This window comes from Colletotrichum truncatum (assembly GCF_014235925.2).
Source record: "Colletotrichum truncatum strain CMES1059 chromosome Unknown Contig_0009, whole genome shotgun sequence".
NCBI lineage: Eukaryota > Fungi > Ascomycota > Sordariomycetes > Glomerellales > Glomerellaceae > Colletotrichum > Colletotrichum truncatum.
Window position 1 is genome coordinate 911,626 of NW_027222406.1, and position 21,380 is coordinate 933,005.

At 53.6% G+C, this 21,380-nt stretch overlaps 5 protein-coding genes across 5 annotated transcripts; 2 read left to right on the forward strand and 3 right to left on the reverse strand.

The window, feature by feature from the left end:
* Positions 1–6,576: 6,576 nt before the first annotated feature.
* On the forward strand, positions 6,577–8,640 carry CTRU02_212772 (F-box domain-containing protein; the record flags this gene model as incomplete). The annotated part of the gene is made up of 1 exon (XM_036723391.1): positions 6,577–8,640. One exon carries the CDS (start codon positions 6,577–6,579, stop codon positions 8,638–8,640), a length of 2,064 nt encoding a protein of 687 aa, XP_036584667.1.
* Positions 8,641–9,369: 729 nt separating this feature from the next.
* Positions 9,370–10,862, reverse strand: CTRU02_212773 (uncharacterized protein; the record flags this gene model as incomplete). Its single annotated transcript, XM_036723390.1, has 3 exons — positions 9,370–9,611; positions 9,682–10,734; positions 10,790–10,862. 3 exons carry the CDS (start codon positions 10,860–10,862, stop codon positions 9,370–9,372), a joined length of 1,368 nt encoding a protein of 455 aa, XP_036584666.1.
* Positions 10,863–13,232: 2,370 nt separating this feature from the next.
* On the forward strand, positions 13,233–15,017 carry CTRU02_212774 (uncharacterized protein; the record flags this gene model as incomplete). The annotated part of the gene is made up of 3 exons (XM_036723388.1): positions 13,233–13,473; positions 13,536–13,963; positions 14,019–15,017. 3 exons carry the CDS (start codon positions 13,233–13,235, stop codon positions 15,015–15,017), a joined length of 1,668 nt encoding a protein of 555 aa, XP_036584665.1.
* Positions 15,018–15,587: 570 nt separating this feature from the next.
* CTRU02_212775 (uncharacterized protein) lies at positions 15,588–17,372 on the reverse strand (the record flags this gene model as incomplete). Its single annotated transcript, XM_036723389.1, has 1 exon — positions 15,588–17,372. The coding sequence occupies one exon, from the start codon at positions 17,370–17,372 to the stop codon at positions 15,588–15,590; it is 1,785 nt and encodes a 594-aa protein (XP_036584664.1).
* Positions 17,373–18,440: 1,068 nt separating this feature from the next.
* Positions 18,441–20,459, reverse strand: CTRU02_212776 (uncharacterized protein; the record flags this gene model as incomplete). Its single annotated transcript, XM_036723387.1, has 1 exon — positions 18,441–20,459. The coding sequence occupies one exon, from the start codon at positions 20,457–20,459 to the stop codon at positions 18,441–18,443; it is 2,019 nt and encodes a 672-aa protein (XP_036584663.1).
* Between the last annotated feature and the right edge of the window lie 921 nt (positions 20,460–21,380).

A 21,380-nucleotide genomic window follows, 5' to 3' on the forward strand; every position in this document is an offset into this window, starting at 1 on the left:
TGGTTATGGTGGTGGATGAAGTACTGGGCTTTGAGAGGGGGGTATAGTGCTGGCCGTCGCAGCGAAAGGTACAAATGCAAATGCCCCAAGATAGGTCCAGTGGATGAAGTTGATGATTCTAGGTTAGGGAAATCGGCTGGATCGGTTGGCGGGTAAGGTTTGCCACAAGGTTGAGTAAGGGGAGATTTCGCTGGTTGATCAATCCAAGCTGTTAAAGAACGTTATTTTCCCCCTCACACGGTATGTCCTCTTCTTTCTCTTGTATTGGTGGTTCGACCTGTACGGCAAGGCAAGGCGAAGTGGGAAGGGTAGGATCGATGGAATGATCCGACGACAGAGCAGTTGGAGAGATTGGGGTGCAGAAGCAGACAGAAGCAGCCGTCGGCAGTCGACAGTGAGCCCCGTCTGTTTCTGGATCTGGATCTGGAATTGGACCGCCCCAGTTCACCGAAGGACCAGGAAAGGGAACGTGAGTCGTTGCCGTGCTAGTGCCACCTCAGTGCAAGCGCCAATGCCAATGCCAATGCCAGAGCCAGAGCCAGTGCGAGAGCCAATGCCAGTCAGTGCCGATGCTACTACCGGAACCAACTGCTTGCGCTCTGCTGTGTGTGCAGTGCTCTTGCTCTATCTCTATCTCTATCTCTCTCTGTGTGTGTCTCCCTCTTTTGTGCTTCTTCTCTGCCGTGGACAAGCGCGCTAGAAGAGTAGATGAACGAGTGATTTGAGTGAGTGAGAGCGGGCAAGTGAGTGGCTGGCTTTACACGCCGAAAAATCACCACGTGTGTGTGTCTGGGCCTCTCAGAAGGGTTGTCGTAAATTGTTCAAGATGACCTAAGACGGGGCAGTGAGGTAAGAGAGCTTGGGGGGAGGGGGAAAGCAGGACAGTTCAGCGCCACTGTGTTGCCGCAGATGCTTGTCTGAAGGAGAGGGGGCCCTCGACAGCTGGAAAGTTGCCCTTGTAAAGCCAAAACAGCAAAGACTGGAGCTTTGAGGGAACAACGGGCGTCACGTCACGGACGATGGCGGCGGGCGACGGGAGTGGTTGGAGTACGGAGGGTTAACGGGGTGCAGTTCAGGCTCGATGTCACTTTTTTTGGGAGAGAAGGTATCGTCGAAGAGAGCTGGAATGTTGTTTGCACGATGAAAAAATATTACCAAAAAAAGAGGAGGAGGAGGGCAAACGAGGGCGTTGAGGGAGAGAGAGGGAAGAAAAAAAAAGATTGAAACCCACTCTGCTTGCTCTATTGATCGAAATTTTTGAGATGCATCCGTCCGTTGCTCCTCCCTCCACCGTGTGCGTGGGTGTGTCCAGCTGCCTCATAAAAAACCCTTCTCTCGTTCCCAAGAAAAGGCCCTCCCAAGAAACCCGCACATCACAGCAAATTTCTGGTGGGCGCACAGCATCCGTTCCAGGCTTGACTTACAGGGCCGAGAAGAGGATGTAACACTGATTGGGAGGCGTGTTATGCAGCATTCTTTCTTGAGGAGGGATGCGAAGTGGGGGGCCCACCAGGGAGCAAGCCCACTGAATGCATGGCTGTTGTTGTCCCCAAGCTGCCTGCCACAGTGTGACACGTGAAGCAGTGAGCTCCTCAGCTGGACGGCCACCGGTGGACCTGAACGGCGCCAATCTCCCGGGGGGCCGCTCTCTACACTATAAACAAGGGATTGGGTATACTCCGGGATACGTCACAGCACCGCAGCCAAGCCCGGCCACCTGCTGGTTCAAGCCGTAAGCTGCTTTTGCAAGTCATCGTCGCTCACATCTTTTCAGATTATTGGACAATTGCATCACCATCAACACCAACGCCATCTGTCCTGCATGCTCTTCGCCTTACGCTACGGGTGCGACTTCGCTGTCCGCCTACCGAAACCAGATCTTATCGTTGCGGAAGCACTGCGTTGATGGGCACGGGAAAGAAAACAAACATTTCGCTGGCCACCCAGCCAACCACACAAGGCGGGTCCCTGTCTACCGCCTCACTTAATGACAACACCACTTCACAACCCAATAGATCCCTTACCATGGTTGTTTGTTCTCCAGCCAAAAGCAAAACTCTGCCAAGTCCGCGGATCCGAACTCGAGAACCAGGCTGGGCTCCGTGCGGCAACTACACCATCATGAGCTCTATGTTGCTGTGAGGTACCTGTTGGTAGTAAAAAAGAGGAAAAAAAAAGAAGGAAAAAAAAGAGAAAAGGAGAAAAAAGAAAAGAAAAAAAAAAAAAGACCGTGGTGGATGGCTTGTGTCTGCTTGTCTAACATGCGAATGGGCAATGTGGAGCAAGCAGTGTCTGTGACGAAGGTGAAAATCATGAGCTCACGAGTATCAGAGCTCCGACGATACTCTGACCGTCCCTTGTCTCTCAGCCAAAACTGCAAGCTTCAATATCCAAGAAGAAAATAGGACCGTCACTAGATACAGTGCGCACAGTCAGACCCTTGGTTGCATCTAACTAACTAGCCAAGTTCCAAGAAACTCTCTTACCTTCGTTTGAGTACCTAGGAATAAACTCAAATTGATAGCCCAGGACCGAACGCGAACGTGCTTTTGCGGGCTGCCATGCTTCTTCAATCTGGAATATCCCGCCATTACCATCAAACATCTTCAGCAACACAGTGCTTCGTAAACAACCATAACAAATGGCGATTGATACAATCTGGGCGACGTAGGTGCTTGTTCACCACCTGCCCATTTAACCCCGCAGTTACTCCCATTCAAGGGCGGGCTGGCTGCTGCGCCGCTTGTTCTCAGGTTTCTGTGGCGTTTCTCTCATCCAAGCAACGGTCGGCCGACAGTTTACAAGCTCCGGGAATAGTTATCAAGTTGGCTTCTTTGCGGACCATATTGCTGGCGATTGGATGCCGAACCTGTTGCTATTAGTCCATGACTAAACAGTGAGTATGCCTGGACCGGACCATATGACAGCTTCTTATCTTATCGCGATCTGAAAAAAATAAAATAAATAAGGATCCCGGAGGTTTGGGTAGCACGTGGATGAGGTGTCCACCGACAGAAAGCTTCCGGGTGTTTATCTTATCGTCAAGTCGATGGAAGATTTGCAGTAACTGCTCCCAGGAGGTTGGCGAATTCTGTCAAAAGCGATCAAGGATAGCCATCACTGCCTTGGTTGTCGCCACGTACAATTCAGTTTTGCTACTAGCACACAATTCGTTCACAAACGTCGACTCTTTTCGCCTATTGACCCTGAAAGCAGGGTTCCATTGACTCAAAAAGTGAGACAAGAGACCATGAGTTTATCCAGAGAATGATGTTTGCTCTGAAGGAACGGAAAAATGCCATATACATCCATCATGACGATATGCGGTATTGGTAAATGGCCATTCATGCTAAGAAAAAGACCATCATTCACAATGTGCCAAGAGCATGTGCTCTTAGGAGAGAGTGTCGCGTGGCTCATCGCAGCCGTGTCCTTAATCTCTTGTACCCAAGTCGCATGATGTGTCATGGTGGCAGTACCAGATTCCCGACTTTCGGCATGAGCAGCATCAGCCGACTCACCAAGTGTAGGGGTATTGGTATTAGTCGGCGCTAGCACAGCACGCTATCAACAAGACCAAATGGCAGAGCATGATGATCTCGTAGCATCAAAACAGCACTAATGCGTTTATGAAGGTCTTCAATACTGTTGCGGTTTTGCAGATACGGCTGCCACTGGCTGCCTGGGATAGTCTCGTGTGCAGCCTCAAAAGGCATCAATATCAGCTCCGGCTCGGCTTCATATGAGCAAGGCTTTATCTTTAACTGGCTCCTAGAAAACCCGACGAGCTGTGGGTTAGGATCCGCATTGCTTGCGTCTTAGTGGACTTGCCGTGAGTTCCAAGGAATGACGGTGGCGAGGATCTCTAAAAATTGAAAGGCTCAAGGACGGATTTGATCACTCCAGGTTCGCCCGTCAAGTGCGGGAATGGCAGTGTCAGCCCCACCAAAAAAGTTCGGATTCAGTGCCACTCGAGGAGAAGTGTTTCCTCTCCAAAGACCATTCGAATGCGGAAAGAGGTAAGACCGGGTGTTGGTCCCCAAAGGTTACTCTCAGGCAGCAATACCCGAATTCTATGTTCTGTCCGTTGAATGGAGACAATGTCCACAAGCCAATGTGAACGAGAGAAAGATGAGGAGAAACAACCGTCCCGTCCTTTAAGCGGTCGGTCAGCGAGTCAGTCCGTTTCCTGGCAGTTTCGGGTGGATTTCCTCGAACCGGACAGTCGGCGCCCAGGCTTCTGCCACATCAGATGGATACAGGTGCAAGCCAGGTGGCACAAGCATCTTGCTGTCTCTAGCATTTGTAAGTACCCTTCGCAAAACGCCGCGGTCGTGCAGCGCGTGGACGGAAGGACGCACCGGCGGTTGAAGAGGCTGGGGAATTTTGGAGACGAGCTCCTCTAAACGTCTCACAACCGACATAAACGGGCGGGATCCCGGGCTGGTATCACTCCAACCAAGTGTGGATGGAGCAAGAGTTAAGGGTCCAGTCGTGGCGCTAGCAAAGCTGAGGAGGCGGACATGTGTTGGGAAGCGCACAGGATTCGTTGGTCCTGTACGCTCGAATGCCAGGGTCCCTGCTTACCACCAGACGCTCGGAGGACCCTGCGGTGAGGATCTGTACGGAGTAGTAGCAGTGGGAAAGCAGTAGTGCTATGTTGGCCGTACAGAGAGAGTATCAACGTGGCGTGCCTTGTCGCGAAGTTTGGTAGTAGCGTCGTTGACCGATCCCCCACGTATCCGTGTAGCAACTGGCGGTGTTGGCAGCGTTGGGAGCTTGAACGGTCCCCTGATGTCTTGGTCCCCTACGTTTCCGTCCATTCTAAGGGCTTGCATCGCATCATTTGACTACCTATTTGGCGGGATGACGGCTGCTCATGGTGCCACGAAAAGAAGACAACAATGAGTGTGCACCTGCTGTCCATGTCATGTTCTCACTCAATTTGATGTTTGTGGTGTTAGTTAGTAGAGATCTAACTGGCTGTGCGCTGTGGAGCTAGGATCATCCTGTCCCACTTCCTTTCACTAAAGCTCCAATGATTGGGGCAAGAAACAGCGCCTTCCAGTCTGCACTCCGGGCGGGCCTCGACTTCTCCCCTCGTTTTCCCCCACCTGCCCGCTCTTTTGTCGGGGCTACGGGCCCCACAGAAGGAGTGGATATTCATTCTTGGCCACTCACTGGGTCGCCGCTGCAGTATCGACCTCCAATGTCTCTCGCCTCTCTGCTGTTGGCCCGAGGTGCTGAGGTGTGCCTCCGATCTTGGTGTGCTTGGCTGGTCCAGTCCTGTCTGTAACTGATCTTTGTGTGCATGCTGATCAAGGGGTCTGCTTCCAGACTTCCTCTTTTTTGCTGCTGTGCCCCTAGACCAGCTTTCCACAACCCCGTGTGTACGGCCCAGTGATCCGCACCTAGTAGGGCAGCTAAAAGGGCAGGTCAGAAACGGCCAACTTGGACCTTTTTGCGGCGGGATTTTCTGTTCATGCTAGTAGCTTGCCCCAAAGCAGCCGAGAAACCGAGGGGGGCTTTCTTCAAGCCGGTGGCCAACTCCAGACCCAAAGATCCATCAACTAGACGGGGGGACTTGGGCATTCTGGCAGATATGACTGGTGGGTGTATGACCAGCCAGGATCCATTGGTGCCCATCGAAAGGAGGGACCTTGTTTCGCCGTCTGGATGGGGTTGGAGGGCCGTTTTGTGCATCCGTTCTGAGCGCGTTTTAAGCTTCAGCCTTCCTTTACCCTGTGGTGTGGTTACTGGCATAGTCGTTAACAGTCTTGGTTGTGGTCTGCGGTGTTTCCATTCGACTACTTCTCTTTTTTCTTTTTTTCTTCTTCCTTTTCTTCCCCCTCCCTCTCACACACTCTCTCACCCTCTTCTCCTCAACCCTTCTCTCAGAGTTTCCCTATCTTACACTTGAGCCCATCTCTAAAACAAACCGCCCATTGTTTTTGTCAAACTGCTCGTGTGACCTTGTCGCAATACCAACAGGCCATGATATCTTGAGCTTCGGTGTGCCATGTGCTCCGCCCCAACCCGTAGGTCTACTTCCTCCAGCCTTCTGAGGCTCCACACCCCACTATCTGCTGACCTCCATTATCGATAGCCGGCTCACACCCGTTCTGATAGCAGATCCCCATCCAAGTCTTTGGCCTGCCCACCCACCCCTCCGTTCGGGTGCTGTTCCCCCCTCCAGCAGCACCTCAAGACCACAACTTTTTCCGGTTCTTCGCGCCCCTATGTCTCATCTGCTTCTTTAGAGACCTTTTCTGTTGCATAAGCTTCTTGATTCAGTTCGAACGTTTTGTTCCAAACACGCCGACTATGAAATAGAACCGTCCACCGACTACTCCGAGCGCTCTGCCCTCGCAAGGGTCGAAGTGGATCTTCGAAATCCAGTTGCAGTTCCAGTATTCACTGCTCCGCGCCACGAGAGACTACGCATCTTGAATGCCGGCTCTTGGGTTACGTGAAAATTATTCGCCAATAGTACATCTGAGCTCGACACTTCGCATTTTTTTCCGGCTTCTGTTTGCATGAACCCTCGTCCAACGACTTCTCTTACGACTTTCGACAATGGCCGACACCAATGGATTCTCCGCGGGGTTAACCCCGATGGAGGTGGTTGACGAACAAGGTTCTGGTGTCCCAGAACCGACTAACAAGGCGAAAGGCCGGCACCGTGTGCTCTGTGGCATTCAAAGAATGTCTTCTTCGCCGTCACTTTCGCGGAGTGGTCGTGTGAGGTCACATAGCAACCCTCAGAAGGGCCGCGGGAACATCTCTTGCGTGAGCTTGGCGGGACCATCAACCGCTGGAAGCTCCTTTGGTAGCGACTCTTACTTCCCCACAGGAGCGACAGCATCAGGCTACGCCAGTGCCTCGAGCTCTGTACCGCCGACGCCGTCCAGCGAAATAATTCAATTTGAAGGTGTCGACGGCCGCCTGGCAATCCGAAGGGTCGATAACTTTATCCCTACAACCCAATCTCCTGGGCCCCAGTCGATAGGGCTTCCAGGCGATTTGAGAACCACGAGCAAGACCCAAATCGCAAACCCGGCGGTACCTAAGCGGGACTTCAACTTTTGGGAGAATATGCCGCACGAAATGCGGGTTCAGATATTTTCCTACCTGTCTCCCAAAGAGCTGGTGCGGACTTCACGTGTCAGCAAAACATTTCACAAGATTTGCTTTGACGGGCAACTGTGGACGTGCTTTGACGCAACCGAGTTTTATCAAATAATACCTGCCGAGTCATTGGCGAGGATTATTATGGCTGCTGGACCATTCATCAAGGACCTAAACCTGCGAGGTTGTGTCCAAGTCGAGCATTATAAGCGGGCTGAGGTGGTTGTCAAGGCTTGCAAGAACTTGGTCAACGCTACGCTCGAAGGATGCCGAAATTTTCAGCGCAACACTCTACACAGCCTGTTGAGGAGCAATGACAAACTCGCCAATCTCAATTTGACTGGGCTGACCGCGGTGACTAACATATCTTGCAAGATCATCGCCGAGTCTTGCCCGCAGCTGGAAACGTTCAACGTCTCGTGGTGCGTACACATGGATGCCAGAGGAATCAAGGCAGTACTCGAGGGGTGCCCGAAGTTGAAGGATCTTCGGGCTGGAGAAGTTCGGGGCTTTGACAACTTGGAAGTTGCTGAGATGCTTTACACGACCAACAACCTGGAAAGGCTGGTCCTGAATGGCTGTGCAGAGCTCAACGATCGCGCGCTTAAGATCATGGTCCACGGAGAAGACCCCGAAATCGATATTCTGACCGACCTACCTGTGGTGCCGCCGAGGAAATGGCGTCATTTAGACCTGAGCCGATGCGCTCGTCTTACGACTCAAGGAGTGAAGGCGTTGGGATACAATGTTCCAGATTTACAGGCACTGCGACTATCCGGTTGCACCGCATTGACCGACGCAGCCCTCGAGCCCATATTTGCATCCACCCCGCGCCTAACACACGTCGAACTCGAAGACCTCGCAGATCTAACCAACAGCCTCTTCTCAGAACACTTGGCCAAGGCACCTTGTGCTCCCTGGCTGGAGCACCTGTCTATCAGTTACTGCGAGAATCTTGGCGACAGCGGTGTACTACCCGTGGTGAAGAACTGCGTTAACTTGAGGAGCATTGACCTCGATAACACCCGTATCAGCGACTTAGTCCTCGCCGAAGCCGCTTACATGGTGAGCGGCCGCTCGCAGAGCGCCGCGAGGAGGCCCAAGCCCAAGGTTGGACTGCACATGGTTGTCTACGACTGCCAGAACGTCACTTGGACCGGCATCCGCGAGGTCCTCTTCCGTAATGCCCAGTCGAAGCCCTCTGTTGCCGAGGTTGGCAAGTTCGCATTTGCCAGTGAGGCCATCAGCCTAAAATGTTTCTACAAATTTCAAATGACTGTGGACGAGCACATGAAGCGTGTACTCCGCGGCGATCTCGCCTCGGCCAATCGCCTCGAGCGCCGCTGGGCCGATTACATGCAGGCAACCGAGGAGGCGGGCGCAACTGGGGCTGGACACCGCCGTCGCAGACGTCGCGCCCGAGAGGCCCAGATGCTCCACGCCGATGAGGAGGATGGTGGTAACGGCGGTCGGCGCCGAGGCCGGACTGTCGGGTCATGCACCATCATGTGAGCCTGGGTCAAACACCGCAACAAATAGTCCATTTCTTCCCGGAGGGGCTGTCCTCCTCATGACCCCTCCCATGGCACATTTCTTTTCAGCATGTCAGTATATACTCATCACTTGGCGTCCGGGCAACAACAGCATTTTGATGCTAGATATGGGATGCATTCATTCCCCCCCACATGTCAATCTCGCAGCCACCTATGAGAGAGTGGGGGTGATTCGGCGTCTCGCATCAGGAAGGCGTCTTTCCTTTCCTTTCCTTGTTTATTCTTTTCCTTCTTTCCTTCTTTCTGCCCTCTTCCATATGAATGGGAGAGGCGCACCCATTTTCCGCTTTCCCCTTTTCCGGTGTTTAAGGAACGGTCTTGATTCTTTTTTTTTTTCCCCTTCGGGCGAACAAACGGCATATTGGGCTTGGGATGGTAAAGATTAGGAATGAAATTCTCGTCCAAACGCGATTATTGGAACAGAAGCACAGACTGCGTGAGAAACACGACGAAAGGCGAACTTGCCATTGTAGCTATGGGAATGGAACGCTAGGCTATTTTCAATTGAACATATCAGATGTCCAAACAAATACTTGCTCGACCCCAAGGTCTTGGGTCTAGTCATAGAAAAGTGCCCCTGTGCTGTGCTGCCCTCATTATCCAATGACAAGATACTCACCCAAAGGGCGATATCAAATTTATATACATTTTAAGGCCATGTTTTACAGCAGCAGCAACAAACAGGTTCTCAGTTCGATCCATGTTGGCGGATATACCGTCGAATCTTCTCCTGGAAAAGGTCTTCCTCATCCCGTCGTTCGTCACCTTCCATGGCGTACATGTCTTCATCTTCATCCTCCTCTTGGTTGCGCAAGTCGTACTCTTCTTCGTCCGAAGCATTGGCGTTGCGGAAGAGGTAGGCGTGACGGTCGTATTCGTCTTCAGAATCCACTTCGTCTTCTGGGTAGTCGGCCGTATAGTGATTTTCCGCTGTTGCGCACCAATGCTATTAGTCAGACATGTTCTGGAGTACAAGCGAGCTGAAAAGCGTATGTCTCACCATTCTCATCCTCGTCATCATCATTATCCGAATCATCGTCATCCTCATTGCCGTAAAACAGCTCCATGTCCTCTTGAGTATCGAACCGCAACACACCAATCTGCTCGGGCGGGATATTGGCCAGGACAGGCTTCGAGGGCGCCAGCTCGTATACCTCAATAACATAGTCATCGTCGTCGTCATCTTCGCCGTCGCTCGCGTCAGTCATGGACTCGTCACGGTCACCCCCGTCAAGTTCCTTCGCAAGTTCCGGGTGTCGCTCAGCAAAGCGCTTGACGGGGGCCTTGGGCTTAAACCGCGATGGCGAAGCAGCAGCTGGGGGCGGCGCATGCTGCTCCATCGATTTGAGGTTTAGTCCGATCTCGTGGAGTACCCACTGATCCATGTCGGCGGCAATCTTACTCATGTCCTGGGTAGGTGCTACGCTGGGCATTGGTCTACGCTGTGCTTCTACATCTGCAGTAGCTGCTTGGGGAGGGCGTTTAGCTAGTGGCTTCTTAGGGGCTGGCGTTTTGACGTCTCCCATTTCGACGTCCATAGATGCAGCGGAAGGAATCTCTGTTGCTCCTGCAGCAGACCTCGTGTCTAGCTTGTCGGACAGTTTCTTCGCCGTCTTCTTCTTCCCTCTCTCGACAAAGACTGCTGTTCCGTACCGACCCCGTTTGGACACACCACCAGCTTTGAGTATCGTGCTACCGCCTGGAGAGCTCATTGCGGAGCGGGACATGTGAAATCGCCTAGGCTCGGTCACAGGGTTGGCAGGATGCTGCGGCTCTTGGGGCACTGCCGCTGGCGCTGCTTGCCCCTTGGCTACTGGGTCGCTCGCGGATGGAACATCGTTCGGCGGCGTGGGACTGGTCGCGGACTTGGTAGGAGAGCGGTTCGGTCTCGAGAGCTCGTCGCCAGGTTTGGACGTCTGAATAATCGGTTTCGTCTGGGCATGGCCATGCAACGAGCCTGCGCCAGATCTGGAGCTGGACTTGATAGCTGCTATGCGACGCCGGTAGACCCAGCTGCTGCCGGTCAAGTGTCGTTTAGACCCGGGTTCAAGTTCTATTGCTTGTTAGCCTGTATTTTTCCGGGACACATACAGAAGAGCATGCTGTACGAAGGTAGGTGACCGGCGCATCCTCATCGCCCCGCTTCCGTTTGATGTGGATCAGTTGAGGAGGGGCAGACATGGTGACAAAAAAGTAGCGTAGAGACGGAGAATAGAGTTTTGGATGGTAGTTGCTATGCTATGGGCTTTTGAAAGAATAGATGAGCTAAAGAAGATTGCGGCTGCGGTCCCCGGTTCGGGTCTTTTGCTTATGCCACGTCACAGTTCATGCGGTGATGATGTTGTTGTTTCATGAAGTGGATTTTTCTGGAAGCCTGTCGCTGGATAATTGCACGCACTGCGAGATCCAGCCCGATAAGGGCCTTATCGGTGGGGGACGTCATTGGCCAGGGGACTCGCCGCCTTTGGCAGAATAAGTGCTTTTCTGACCGGGGGTGACCCCAGGGCCTGTTGCTGCCATAACCGACTGGGGCAAGACGGAGCCCCGCTTGCACTGAATTAACTAACCCCAGAAAGCGGTTCAGCTCACAGCTGCTTCACTAAGAGATGCCAATGCTTTGGTTGAGAAAGATGCTGATTGAACGCATGATTTGAGGTTTAGGCGACCTGAACGCTCGACAGCTACTAGTAGCTTATGCTCTTTGAGATTCGGGACGGAGGATTCCAGGGAACCAGGATTTGGCTGAGACCTGGAAACAGCTTACGAGATTGACTTCACAGAGCTTGCTTGCACCTGAAACCACCCGGCCAGTTTGCGCCTCACAGTGACGACGATTGCCTTTTAAAAGATTATTTTATCCTTCAGTAATAAGTATTCAGAATTCTTGCACTAAATTGGCTATCACGCGATAAGATGCAGCAGTACGCAGCAAGATACATGGGGAAAGGTGCGCGGCGTGGCAGAGACGACGCTAGAAAACATGTCGGCAGCTATGGCTGTCCATCCTGATAGAACAGGGGATTGTGCTCTTGTTCAGTGGATAACAATAGCAATTTGATTGCAATGCATCGTCCCGGATTGTCCATTCCAAACAGCATGTGCTGTGGCATGATGGAGTTGGCTGATAGCTACCCCAGACCTCAAGGTGACGGTGTCCGTCTCGGTCTGGGCCTCACTTCAAAGACCCACGAATATCCCGGCGGGGTGGGGCTGGGCCTGGCTCGTGCATTACGGGAAAGTCCCCAGTACCTTGGATACATGGGCAGTTACAGCCAATGGGCATGTTCCCTCGACTCTGGGGCTCGGGACATATCAGGGATAAGGATGGTGACGCAAAAAGCATGCCGACAGGCGCTGCTCGGGTAGTAATTGCCTTGGTACTGCTGATGGTGGTTGTTGCTCAATCATCGGGGTGATCACAGTTTCTCTTCTTGTGCAGTGCAATTGCAACTGTCCGTCGATAAAAGTGGATGCAACAGCGACAAGAAGGCGCTGTAATCTCAAATCTCATGCCTGGAAATGTCTCTACAATCGCGAAGCTTGAAGCTGTGGTGGGGGAGAGATATGCCGTCACAAACCTTAGGTTGTGATATTGCTACTAAACAAGATACTAGTACGTTTGCCAAAGTAATTGTTAAGTCATCACTCCGCGTCTGCTCTGACCATCCCATCTCGCCTCATTACACTACATCCCTCAGCTGATGTAGGTAGGCAAATACCCTGCTTCAATTGACCTTCATAGTGCCTTAACACACAGTAATTCACCTTTCCCAACCTCTTTTTACTGTGCCCCTCCCTCCCATCTTACCTCGGGCTTTCCCAACCTTTGACATAGCACCCATGGCATAATCATGCAATGAACCCCTCCTATGCTGCAGCTTCCCTGTTCTGAACTGCTGCACCATCCACGCCAAACGCTAGACATCCGGCTGCTGATCTTCCTGTTATCTGAGCTCCCCTCACTCTTTGGTGTCCCCAGGTCCTAGGGGGCATCTGGGCATCCTTCCTCCGGTCCACCCAGCGTATCTCTGCCGTCGTGCGGTAAGTTCACCAACCCCTTCTTGCATCATCAAGTCAGGTCGTTCCCTCAACTCTGTTTCACTTGCACACATACGTAACCCCCGATTCTTCCTCGTCGCGTGAAACACTTTCACTTGGAGACTCCACTCTGGATTCCTCTCAAAGAATTGAGTCTCGTCCGGGAGCTTTTTTGTCTACCTTCTTTTTCCACTGGATGATCCAACGCCCTCTCTTTCTCCACACAGTTAGCATCTCAAGGTATCACTCAAAGACAGCCGCATTCGTCAGCGTTTTCCCTCCAATCCGCCACCCTCATCGTGGGTTTCAAGGGGACGGCTTCCATTTCTGTTTCTCTCGCATAGCTCTTTCCCTCTCGAAGAAAAGGTTCCTTATCTGGGCTGACTGAAAGTGTCGTAGAAGGCAGCCCCAAAAAGCCCACGCCAGCCCGGAAACTGCCCGAATACTCGAGTTGACCAAGTGACGACGACTCGTTTAGTTCTCAAATACTCGTAAACCTTGCTGCGGAAACCAATGTCAACAATGGTTACCGTTACCATCACCTACCGCCAGCCCGGCACGCAGCCGCCCATTTTCGTCGCCGGCTCCTTCTCCGATCCACAATGGGAGCCCCAAGAGATGCAGTTCACCACCGAAGAGGGCGGAGAGCACACATTTTTTAAGACGGTCGAGGTTTTGCCAAGCTCGCAGATCCAGTACAAGTTCAGAGTCGGTCTAGGCGACTGGTGGGTGCTTAACGAGGATGCCGCCACAGGTATGATTCTACCCTGGTCCGACTTCAGCTGTGCTTGCCTGACATGACGTGACCCCCTGCAGTGACCGACGACGCTGGCAATCGGAACAACCTGTTGAATGCCCCTGCATCTCAGGAGTCTACACAAGTAAATGGTACAAAATCGAATGGCCAGGACACAAACGAGGAGAACACCGCTAGTTCAACAAATATCGCGAATATGGATGCCTCGACCACACAACTCGATCCAAAGCCCAAGCCTCTAGAGCACCTAAAGGATGAGGAACGTAAACGACTCTCATCGACTCCAATTGAGCAGGTTGCAAACACCGCAGCAGAGGTCGCCGACACTGCCGAGAAACTTGATGCAGAAGATGACACGGCTCGACTTGCACCACTGAATCGCCTCAAAGATGAGGAGAGGAAGCGCCTTTCTTCAACGCCAATTGAGCAGGTTGCTAAGACTGCAGCTGAAGTTGCCGACACGGCTCAGAAGTTGGACGCTGATCAAGTAAGCTCATTGCATCTGTGCGGCAGTAATCAGAAGATGAAACTGACATTACCAGGACTTCGACAAGGATCTCACAGACGATGGACCTCCGCCTCTTTTTACCCATGAAGCACTGGGTCCCTACGAACCACCTGATGACGAGGACGATATCGACGAGACGGATCATCACGGCACAGTAGACTACGATGTCGACAAGTACGACTTGAACGATCCGGCCCTTGAGAGATTGCCATCGAATCGAGACGGCATCATGGAAGCTGTACGCAAGGTTGAGACTGGACGCAACGAAGACCAAACATGCTTCCATGGTGCCCCCTTGTCCCCCGTCGTCAACTCAAGAAGAGCAAGTATTGAGCCCCAAGAGGATGTTCTGCTCTCTCCTGGACTTCCAAGCCCGGGATATAGCAAGAACCTTGAGCTACCGAGAAAGTCACACGGCTCTATGGCATCAGACAGGTCGCTTGTATCTCTAGGCTCTATTGCTGAAGAAGAAGGTAGGGACACGCCAAGCGCAGACGTAGCCGACCGCGAGGATGCCGGCCCAGTCCGAGTTCCCAGCCCTGCCGTGCGCCCAACGCCCAACATCTACACATTCCCTGCTAGTGACGAGGATGAGGGAGTTGTCTTGAAGGGTTCTACATCCAAGTCCAAAAAGAGTGCCGAGTCTTCCAGATCAGACTCTCCCGACATTAATGGCAATACCAACGGCAAGCTTTCTGGAAACATATCACCCAAGACGCAGGTTCCCAAGCCGGATAGCCCCAGCATCAATGTGCAGGCCCCTGAGGAGGCGGGCGAACCTAGCAGTTCCGATGCTACTACTCCTGGGGTAACTGCTTCGGAAGCCTCGACCAGCGGGCGAGATGCGGGCCACAAGGGCCAGCTCAAGAAGCGTGGAGGATCTTCGTCGGCCGACCGCCCTGGGACTCCTTCATCTATACATAGCGTCGCAGATCGCAAGGGCGGATGGCTTCATGCTTTCTTCCGCGTGCTCTTCGTTGACTGGATCGGCGGTCTATTCAGCCGGTTATTCGGTAGCAAGAGAAAGGTGTAAGGATTTCTCTCCTGTTTTGGTTTTCCAAGGCTGAAGTGGGGTTGTTGCTTTTTATTTACTCTTTTCTTTGTGTTTTACTTAATTCTTACTCCTCACGAAATCTGACAGGTTGACTTTTGTCCGTAGGATGCTGGCCACGAGCACGGCCGCCATCGTTGTAGGTGTCGCTTGGTGGAAGTATAACACGGACGGCGACTTGAGCTGGGTTGAGACGTGGATTTGATGGGAAACCCGAGGGAAGCACAGAAATCGGGGTTTCCACACAGGTTGTTGTACATTTAAACCATGCAGGAGGTAGTAGTACGTCTTAGGGAAGAGGGAGTAGAGAGGGGGGGAAGTGCGAGCAAAGATGAACAGCAGCAGGCACACAAACAAGAAATACGAAATTCTGGGACCGAAGCAAATGAGACATGGGCGTTTTTTTTATTTGCACGCGATACTTTTCTTCGCTGATGCTGGTATTTGACAAGAAAGACGAATCTACAAGTTACAAAAAAAAACAAAACAAAAAAACAACTCGTGACCCAATTCAATCAATCAATCTCTATCTTTGAGCGGTGCCACGCTTGTTTACATGACTCTCCAAACGGCACCAGCCCTAGGGGTATCTCTACGAGTCTGGCCATCGTCTCCCTGCCTATTCATCTTCTTGATCCATTCCGTCTCCCTCTCGACGGCAGCGGCCTCGATTTCTTCCATGACGGCCAGCTCGCCGAGCATATCCCTGATCAAGCTCCCGCACCCGTCCAACATGCGTTTCAGGCTCGACACGCGCGACTCTTTATTGTTGTCGTCGTCGTTGCCGTCTTCGTTGCCGTCTTCGTGGTCGTTCGCCTCTTGGACATACTCCAGCTCCCGCAACTGAGCCTGCCAGCCCTCGAGCCGACGGACGAGCGCAAAACACTCTTCCTTCCACCGCGCGTCTAGGCCGCCGCCGAACCGCACCTCGAGGTTCGAGTCGAGGAGCGCCGAGGGGTCCGCGTCGTCGTCGGCCTTGGCGCGGGCCTCTTCGAGCTCGGTGAGGGAGGATGCCCAGCGCTCAAAGGACCGGACGAGACGGTTATGTTTGCCTCCCGGGGAATCAAGGGACCAGAGGGCGGTCAGAAGGGCGTCCAGGCGCTGTATCTTTTCTTCCATGACGCCGCGGCCGCTGGGTTTCGAGGCCTGTGTCCAGTTGTGCAGGGCCTTTACGTTGGTTCGCTCCGCTGCGTCTGATTCCAGCGCGGAGAGTTCCCTGGAGGATTTTGCGAGCTCGGCGTGTCGCGCGGAGAGCTTCTCGCGGGCGGATGCGTGCCATTGTTTTGTTACCGAGGGCAGTTCGCGGTGGAGGAGGTGGAGTTGGAGCAGCTCGGTCTGGAGACGGGAGGTCTCTGCGGAGAGGGCGACGTTGGTGGGTAGTTTGGACGGGGAGGGAGGGGCGAGGTATGTTGCTGTCAACGGCTTCGGGGCCAGGGACTTGGCGGGGGAGTAGTGTTGTTGGAGGGTTGTGAAGGCCGGGCGGAGAACGGGTTTGTTCCGTGGGGGTGACGTCGGGGAGGCCGCTTGTTGGCGTGTTGTGACTGTGGGCTTGGGGCCCAGTTTGGAGGATGTGGGTGAGGTTCGGGTTCTTGTCGCCGTCGTAAGGGACGGTTTTGATGCCGGACGGTCTGTGGCCGTTGATGACGCCGACCCTGGGCGCTTTGTCGTAGCTGCTGCTGTCGTTGTTGCTGAAGAGGGTGGTGCGCCGTACATCGATGTCGGACGTGATCTCGGTGCTGCGCTAGAGGACGTGGAGTGTTGGCTGGGTGGTCGGAGAACCGTGTTTCCGTTCAGCGTCGCTACGCTCCTTGCGCGCGCGTGGCCTGGTGCGGAAGATGTCGACGGTGTTGGGCGTTTGGGAGGCAAGCCGCCTGATGTTGTTGGTCGCGCGGTGGTGCCGGGGAGTGTGCTCGTAGAAGCGGAAGCGGGATGCCGAGTCCTAGTCAGCCCCGACTCGCGCGTCGACGACGTTCGGGAGAGGCTTGATGCAGTTGACCGCGTCGCTGGGGCGCTCGGTGGGCCTGACTTGACGGAGGACGTGGCGGCGGCATCTTTGCGTGTTGCGGATTGGCGCGTCGAGGAGCTCCGACTCAGCAGCGAGGATATCAAATTCGGCTTCTTCTTTGCTGCTGCCGCTGCCGATGCGTCATTGATGCTTCCGCTTGACACGACACGAGATGTCGGGCGTGTTGCAGGACGAGGCGCGGGTAGTCTACTAGGAGAGGCGTTGCGTTGCGGCTGGGACGGGGCGGTGGTCGACGAGGTGGAAGGGAGGTCTGTTGTCGAGCCTTGCGTCGGTTTTCGTAGCGAGCGGGCGCGAGCCAGTGACGAAGACATGATTGAATGCGCTACATGCAATTGACCATTCAACGTGACGTTTTATTAATGTAGCACCGCGTGCGGGCGCGAAGGCAAGGGGGGAAAAGAAATCGCTACGGGAGGCTGCGTGAGGCTGAAGGTGTAGTTGCTGTTGGCGGTGTTGATGTTGATCCCAGGGGATTTGGGGGGGTGGTACTTGCGGTGTGGGGGTTGGCTGGGGGTCCGCACCCGGGATAGGTGGAGCCAACGGCAGTTGACAGGGTACTTTGGCTGGCGCCCAGGGGCTGCGGGAAACGGTAGTACCCAAGTAACGTATTTCTAGAAACCTTCGGCGGCGGCCACTTGAACCTGTCGAAAGTCTACCCGTCGCCTTGCATGAGGACTCCCTTAGCGTACGGACGGACGCTCTCGACTTTTGGGCGAACGGACGCTGCCGACGCCCGTCATCCTTCCCTTACCACCTTCCCGGAACCTTAAGAAATTCGGTACGAGTAGGTTATATATGGTGTATGGCGGATTGCAGGCTTGAATGGGACTGGCTTTCTTGGCTAATGTCCCAGACTTGTGTTGTGCTACAGGTTGTAGGTCTCGGAGCTATTTTGCATCATACGACGGGCCGAGGCATGCTTGTGCATGGTTTTGTTGAGATCTCTCGGGGGCGCGCATAACATACGCGTAATCTCAATGCACGGAAAACACAGTGAATACGGGGTTTCAGAATGCTTATCAAATATGAACCTCTCGAGGCTTTTCAATTCTTCGTCTCGTTATCTAGCTTCCGTTGTATGCCAGACCTTGCGTCGAGCAAGCAGCAATAGTCCATCAAAAACAAAAAGAATTGAGCGTGCCTTTCCTTCTTCTCTGGCATCGCCACTTATACGCAAACATGGTATCTGGGAGAAGGGTATAACCATCCAATCTCTCTATCTAATCTCACAAAACGAGGTTTGGTTTCCTGGTGATTCGTAATATCGGGCTTTAGGTGAAATTGCCTGACAAAAAAAAGAAAAAAGAAAATGAAGAAAAAAAGCCGTCCAATGCCTAGTCCATGCGCGGGGAAGAATCGAAAGTAATCAAGTTAAATGATTAAGCAGCAACCATCTGAGGTTGGTGCTGCTGATGCTGATGCTCTTCAACTGGCTGCTGCTGAGCCTTCTGCTCCCCAGTCGCGACTGCTTCGTTCGGCTGCAAAGGAGCAGCTGCCGGGCCCTGAGAATCGCTGCTCTGCGGGTTGCCCTCGAGGTGGGCAAGGAGCTTCCGGAGATCCCTGCGGTTGCTGTTGAATGTTTTAAAACAGGAGGTGCACATGCGCACGTAGCACCATTGACACTTGAATCGATCTTCAGTGTCGGCCTTACCGCAGGTCTGGCAGGTGAGGGCATAATTGCGGTTACGGGTGCGATCCATGACGCGGTGTCGGACGTAACAGTCAAGCATGCTGTCCTTGATAGGGAGGGCGTTATAGACAACTGATGGGCTGGGGGGCTCCGGGGTGTACAGGGGGAAGGCGGACGAGCGAGCGTCGGCAGACGGCATATCCTTCTCCCTCAGCTCGCGGTACTCGCCAGAACCTTGGCGTGGGCGCTGATCCCTAGAGGCAGGCCGCATGTCGCCACCCTGCTGTGCGAACTTGGGCACATGCTCCTGACCTGTGGGCTGCCATTGTGCTCTTTGCTGCTGCTGCTGTTGCTGCTGATTTGATGTGGTCCGGGCGGGAAATTGCGCCTGCGACTCGGGGCTGAGAGGACTGACGGGAAACTGTTTGATGGTAGGAGGTGCCTCGCTGTTCGTCACAGGCTGCTCAGCACGCATTTGAGGCAAGCTTTGAGCATTATGAATGTTACGTTCCGTAACAGCCTTGCGCGGGACGGGTGGCTTGGCCTCGGTCGTTGCCTGGTCAGCCGCGGGCTTGGGGGAGGAAGCTGGAGAGATGGGTGAGACAACAGTATCGACAACGGGCGTCTTGACATCCTCTTTCTCATAGTCGGGAGTCGGCAGACGTTGAGTAGGCGAAAGGGCGGTATCGCTGTGAGAGGCTCCCACGTTCGCGCCTTCCTCACCGCGGAGACGCGAGATTTTCTCTCGCAACCGTGACACTTCCTGGCCCATTCCGTCTTCTGCTGCAGTTGCTGCTGGAGGAGAAATTTGATGCTGTCCAGGCCGAATATTCCTACCAGGCAAGCCAGAACTAGTACGAGGGGGATATTGTTGTTGCGTTGGGGGAGGTACGGCAGAATATGATGAGGGTTGTGCGGTGTTTGGTTGAGAAGCGGCAGTCGAACCATGACTGACTGCCAGTTTTAGGTCAGAGACTTCGATATTACGATCCGATTTCACAGATCTTCTCCTCCATATTGGCCGCTGCTGCTGCTGTGGCGAGCCCGACCCAAAGCTCGTCGGACTGCCGACAGTCGCCGTCTGCCCTGATTTGGCTGGCGGAGGTGGGCCCTGTTCATAATCAAAGGCAGGAGCAGGCGGCAGGCTCTTGTCTGAGGTGAACTTTTGTGCACCATAGTTGGTGTAAGCCGCGTCATTGTCGCCGAATGACAATGAGTTGGGCGTGAGGATTTTAGCCTGTCTTGTTCCGTCCTGTTCAGAGGCATACATTGGGGCTGAGTCTCGTTGAGTTGAACTTCCATCTGGCGACATGATAAGTGACTCGCCCGAACTCCTCGAGTATGCCGACAAGAGACTTCCAATAGACTCGGTTGGCGAATGCTGCTGCTGCTGCTGCTGCTGCTGCTGTTGTTGAGGGGTTGACTGCGGAGCGGGCTGCTTAGCGACTGGACGGCGGGCGATGTGCATTCTGGGCAACTCTTTCGTCTCGAGGGATGGTAGAGGTGGGAGAGACTGGTTGTGGGATTGCGGTGGCGGCAACGGCTTGTCGGACATGACGGGAGACGTTACTTGAGGTGACCTCACTGGAACTCGAGGAATCGAAGGGAGCTGCTTGATCCTGTCGTTTGAGATGGGAGGAGGAAGTTGAGGCGGAGAAGAGACTTGTAGAGGGTCATATGGCGGAGGCGGAGGCGGAGGGACGGGTAAGGCTTTTGAGAAGCGCGACCTCCCCTTCTTCGAGGAGGGACGTAAGAAGTCCATGTGCATTTTAGACGGCCCCCGGAGGCAGTGGGTTTGCCTATAATTGGGTTGGCTCTGTTCCCCCTTTCCTTAGTGTCACGGTGCCTTTCCTTGTGGCGTCGATATTGCTCTATGTCCCTAGGTCCTTACCAATCGGCTGGGAAGGAAATCACCAAGGAGGCAGGGTAACCAAGGAAGCAAATTGAACCGAATGAGCCAGTGGGACTGGACAACGTGGGACGGAGGAGGGGAGGCGGACGGCGATTGGAGCGATGGGATTCGAAAGTTGGCCACGACGTTCAGTGCCGGAACATGGTGATGCTGGGAGTTACCAGCATCAAGGGTTTCGGGGAAGGTGGTGTAGCCTGTGTGTAGGCAGGCGTACGGAGTAAATGACGAGGATATGCGACGAGCAGAGCAGCAAGTGCCTGCAGGATGTGGAGGAGGGAATTAATGGTCAGAGAAGAAACTTGAAGGGCGTCGGCATTAACAGGAGTTTCGTTGATTGGAACTTTGGAGGGGGATAAGAACAATGACACCAGGAAGGGGGAGGGGGGGGCGTGTGCTTTGGCTTCAAGTTTAATACTGGCAGCCACGGAGAACCCTGCGACCAGTCCCCAGTCTGAACATTTGACTCTGACCTTTTTTTTTTTTTTTTTTTTTTTTTTTTTTTATCCTTTCTGTTCCTGTTGGGTCTTCGGACGATACGGGGGCAAGGATGTCATCTCATCGACGACATGCGGTCATCAGAGTACTACTACTAGTACAGCGTACGTCCGGTGCTAAGCAGTACCTATTTCCTGCCCTCCCCCCCTCCCCTGTTTAAAATAAAATAAAAGCCTGCGCTGCGCTGCGCGGTACGATCGGATGCGAGTACGTAAAGCGCAGTACGACGCCGGATAAGGCCCATAACGGCACTGGGTTCTTTTCTTAGCGTGCATGCCTTGC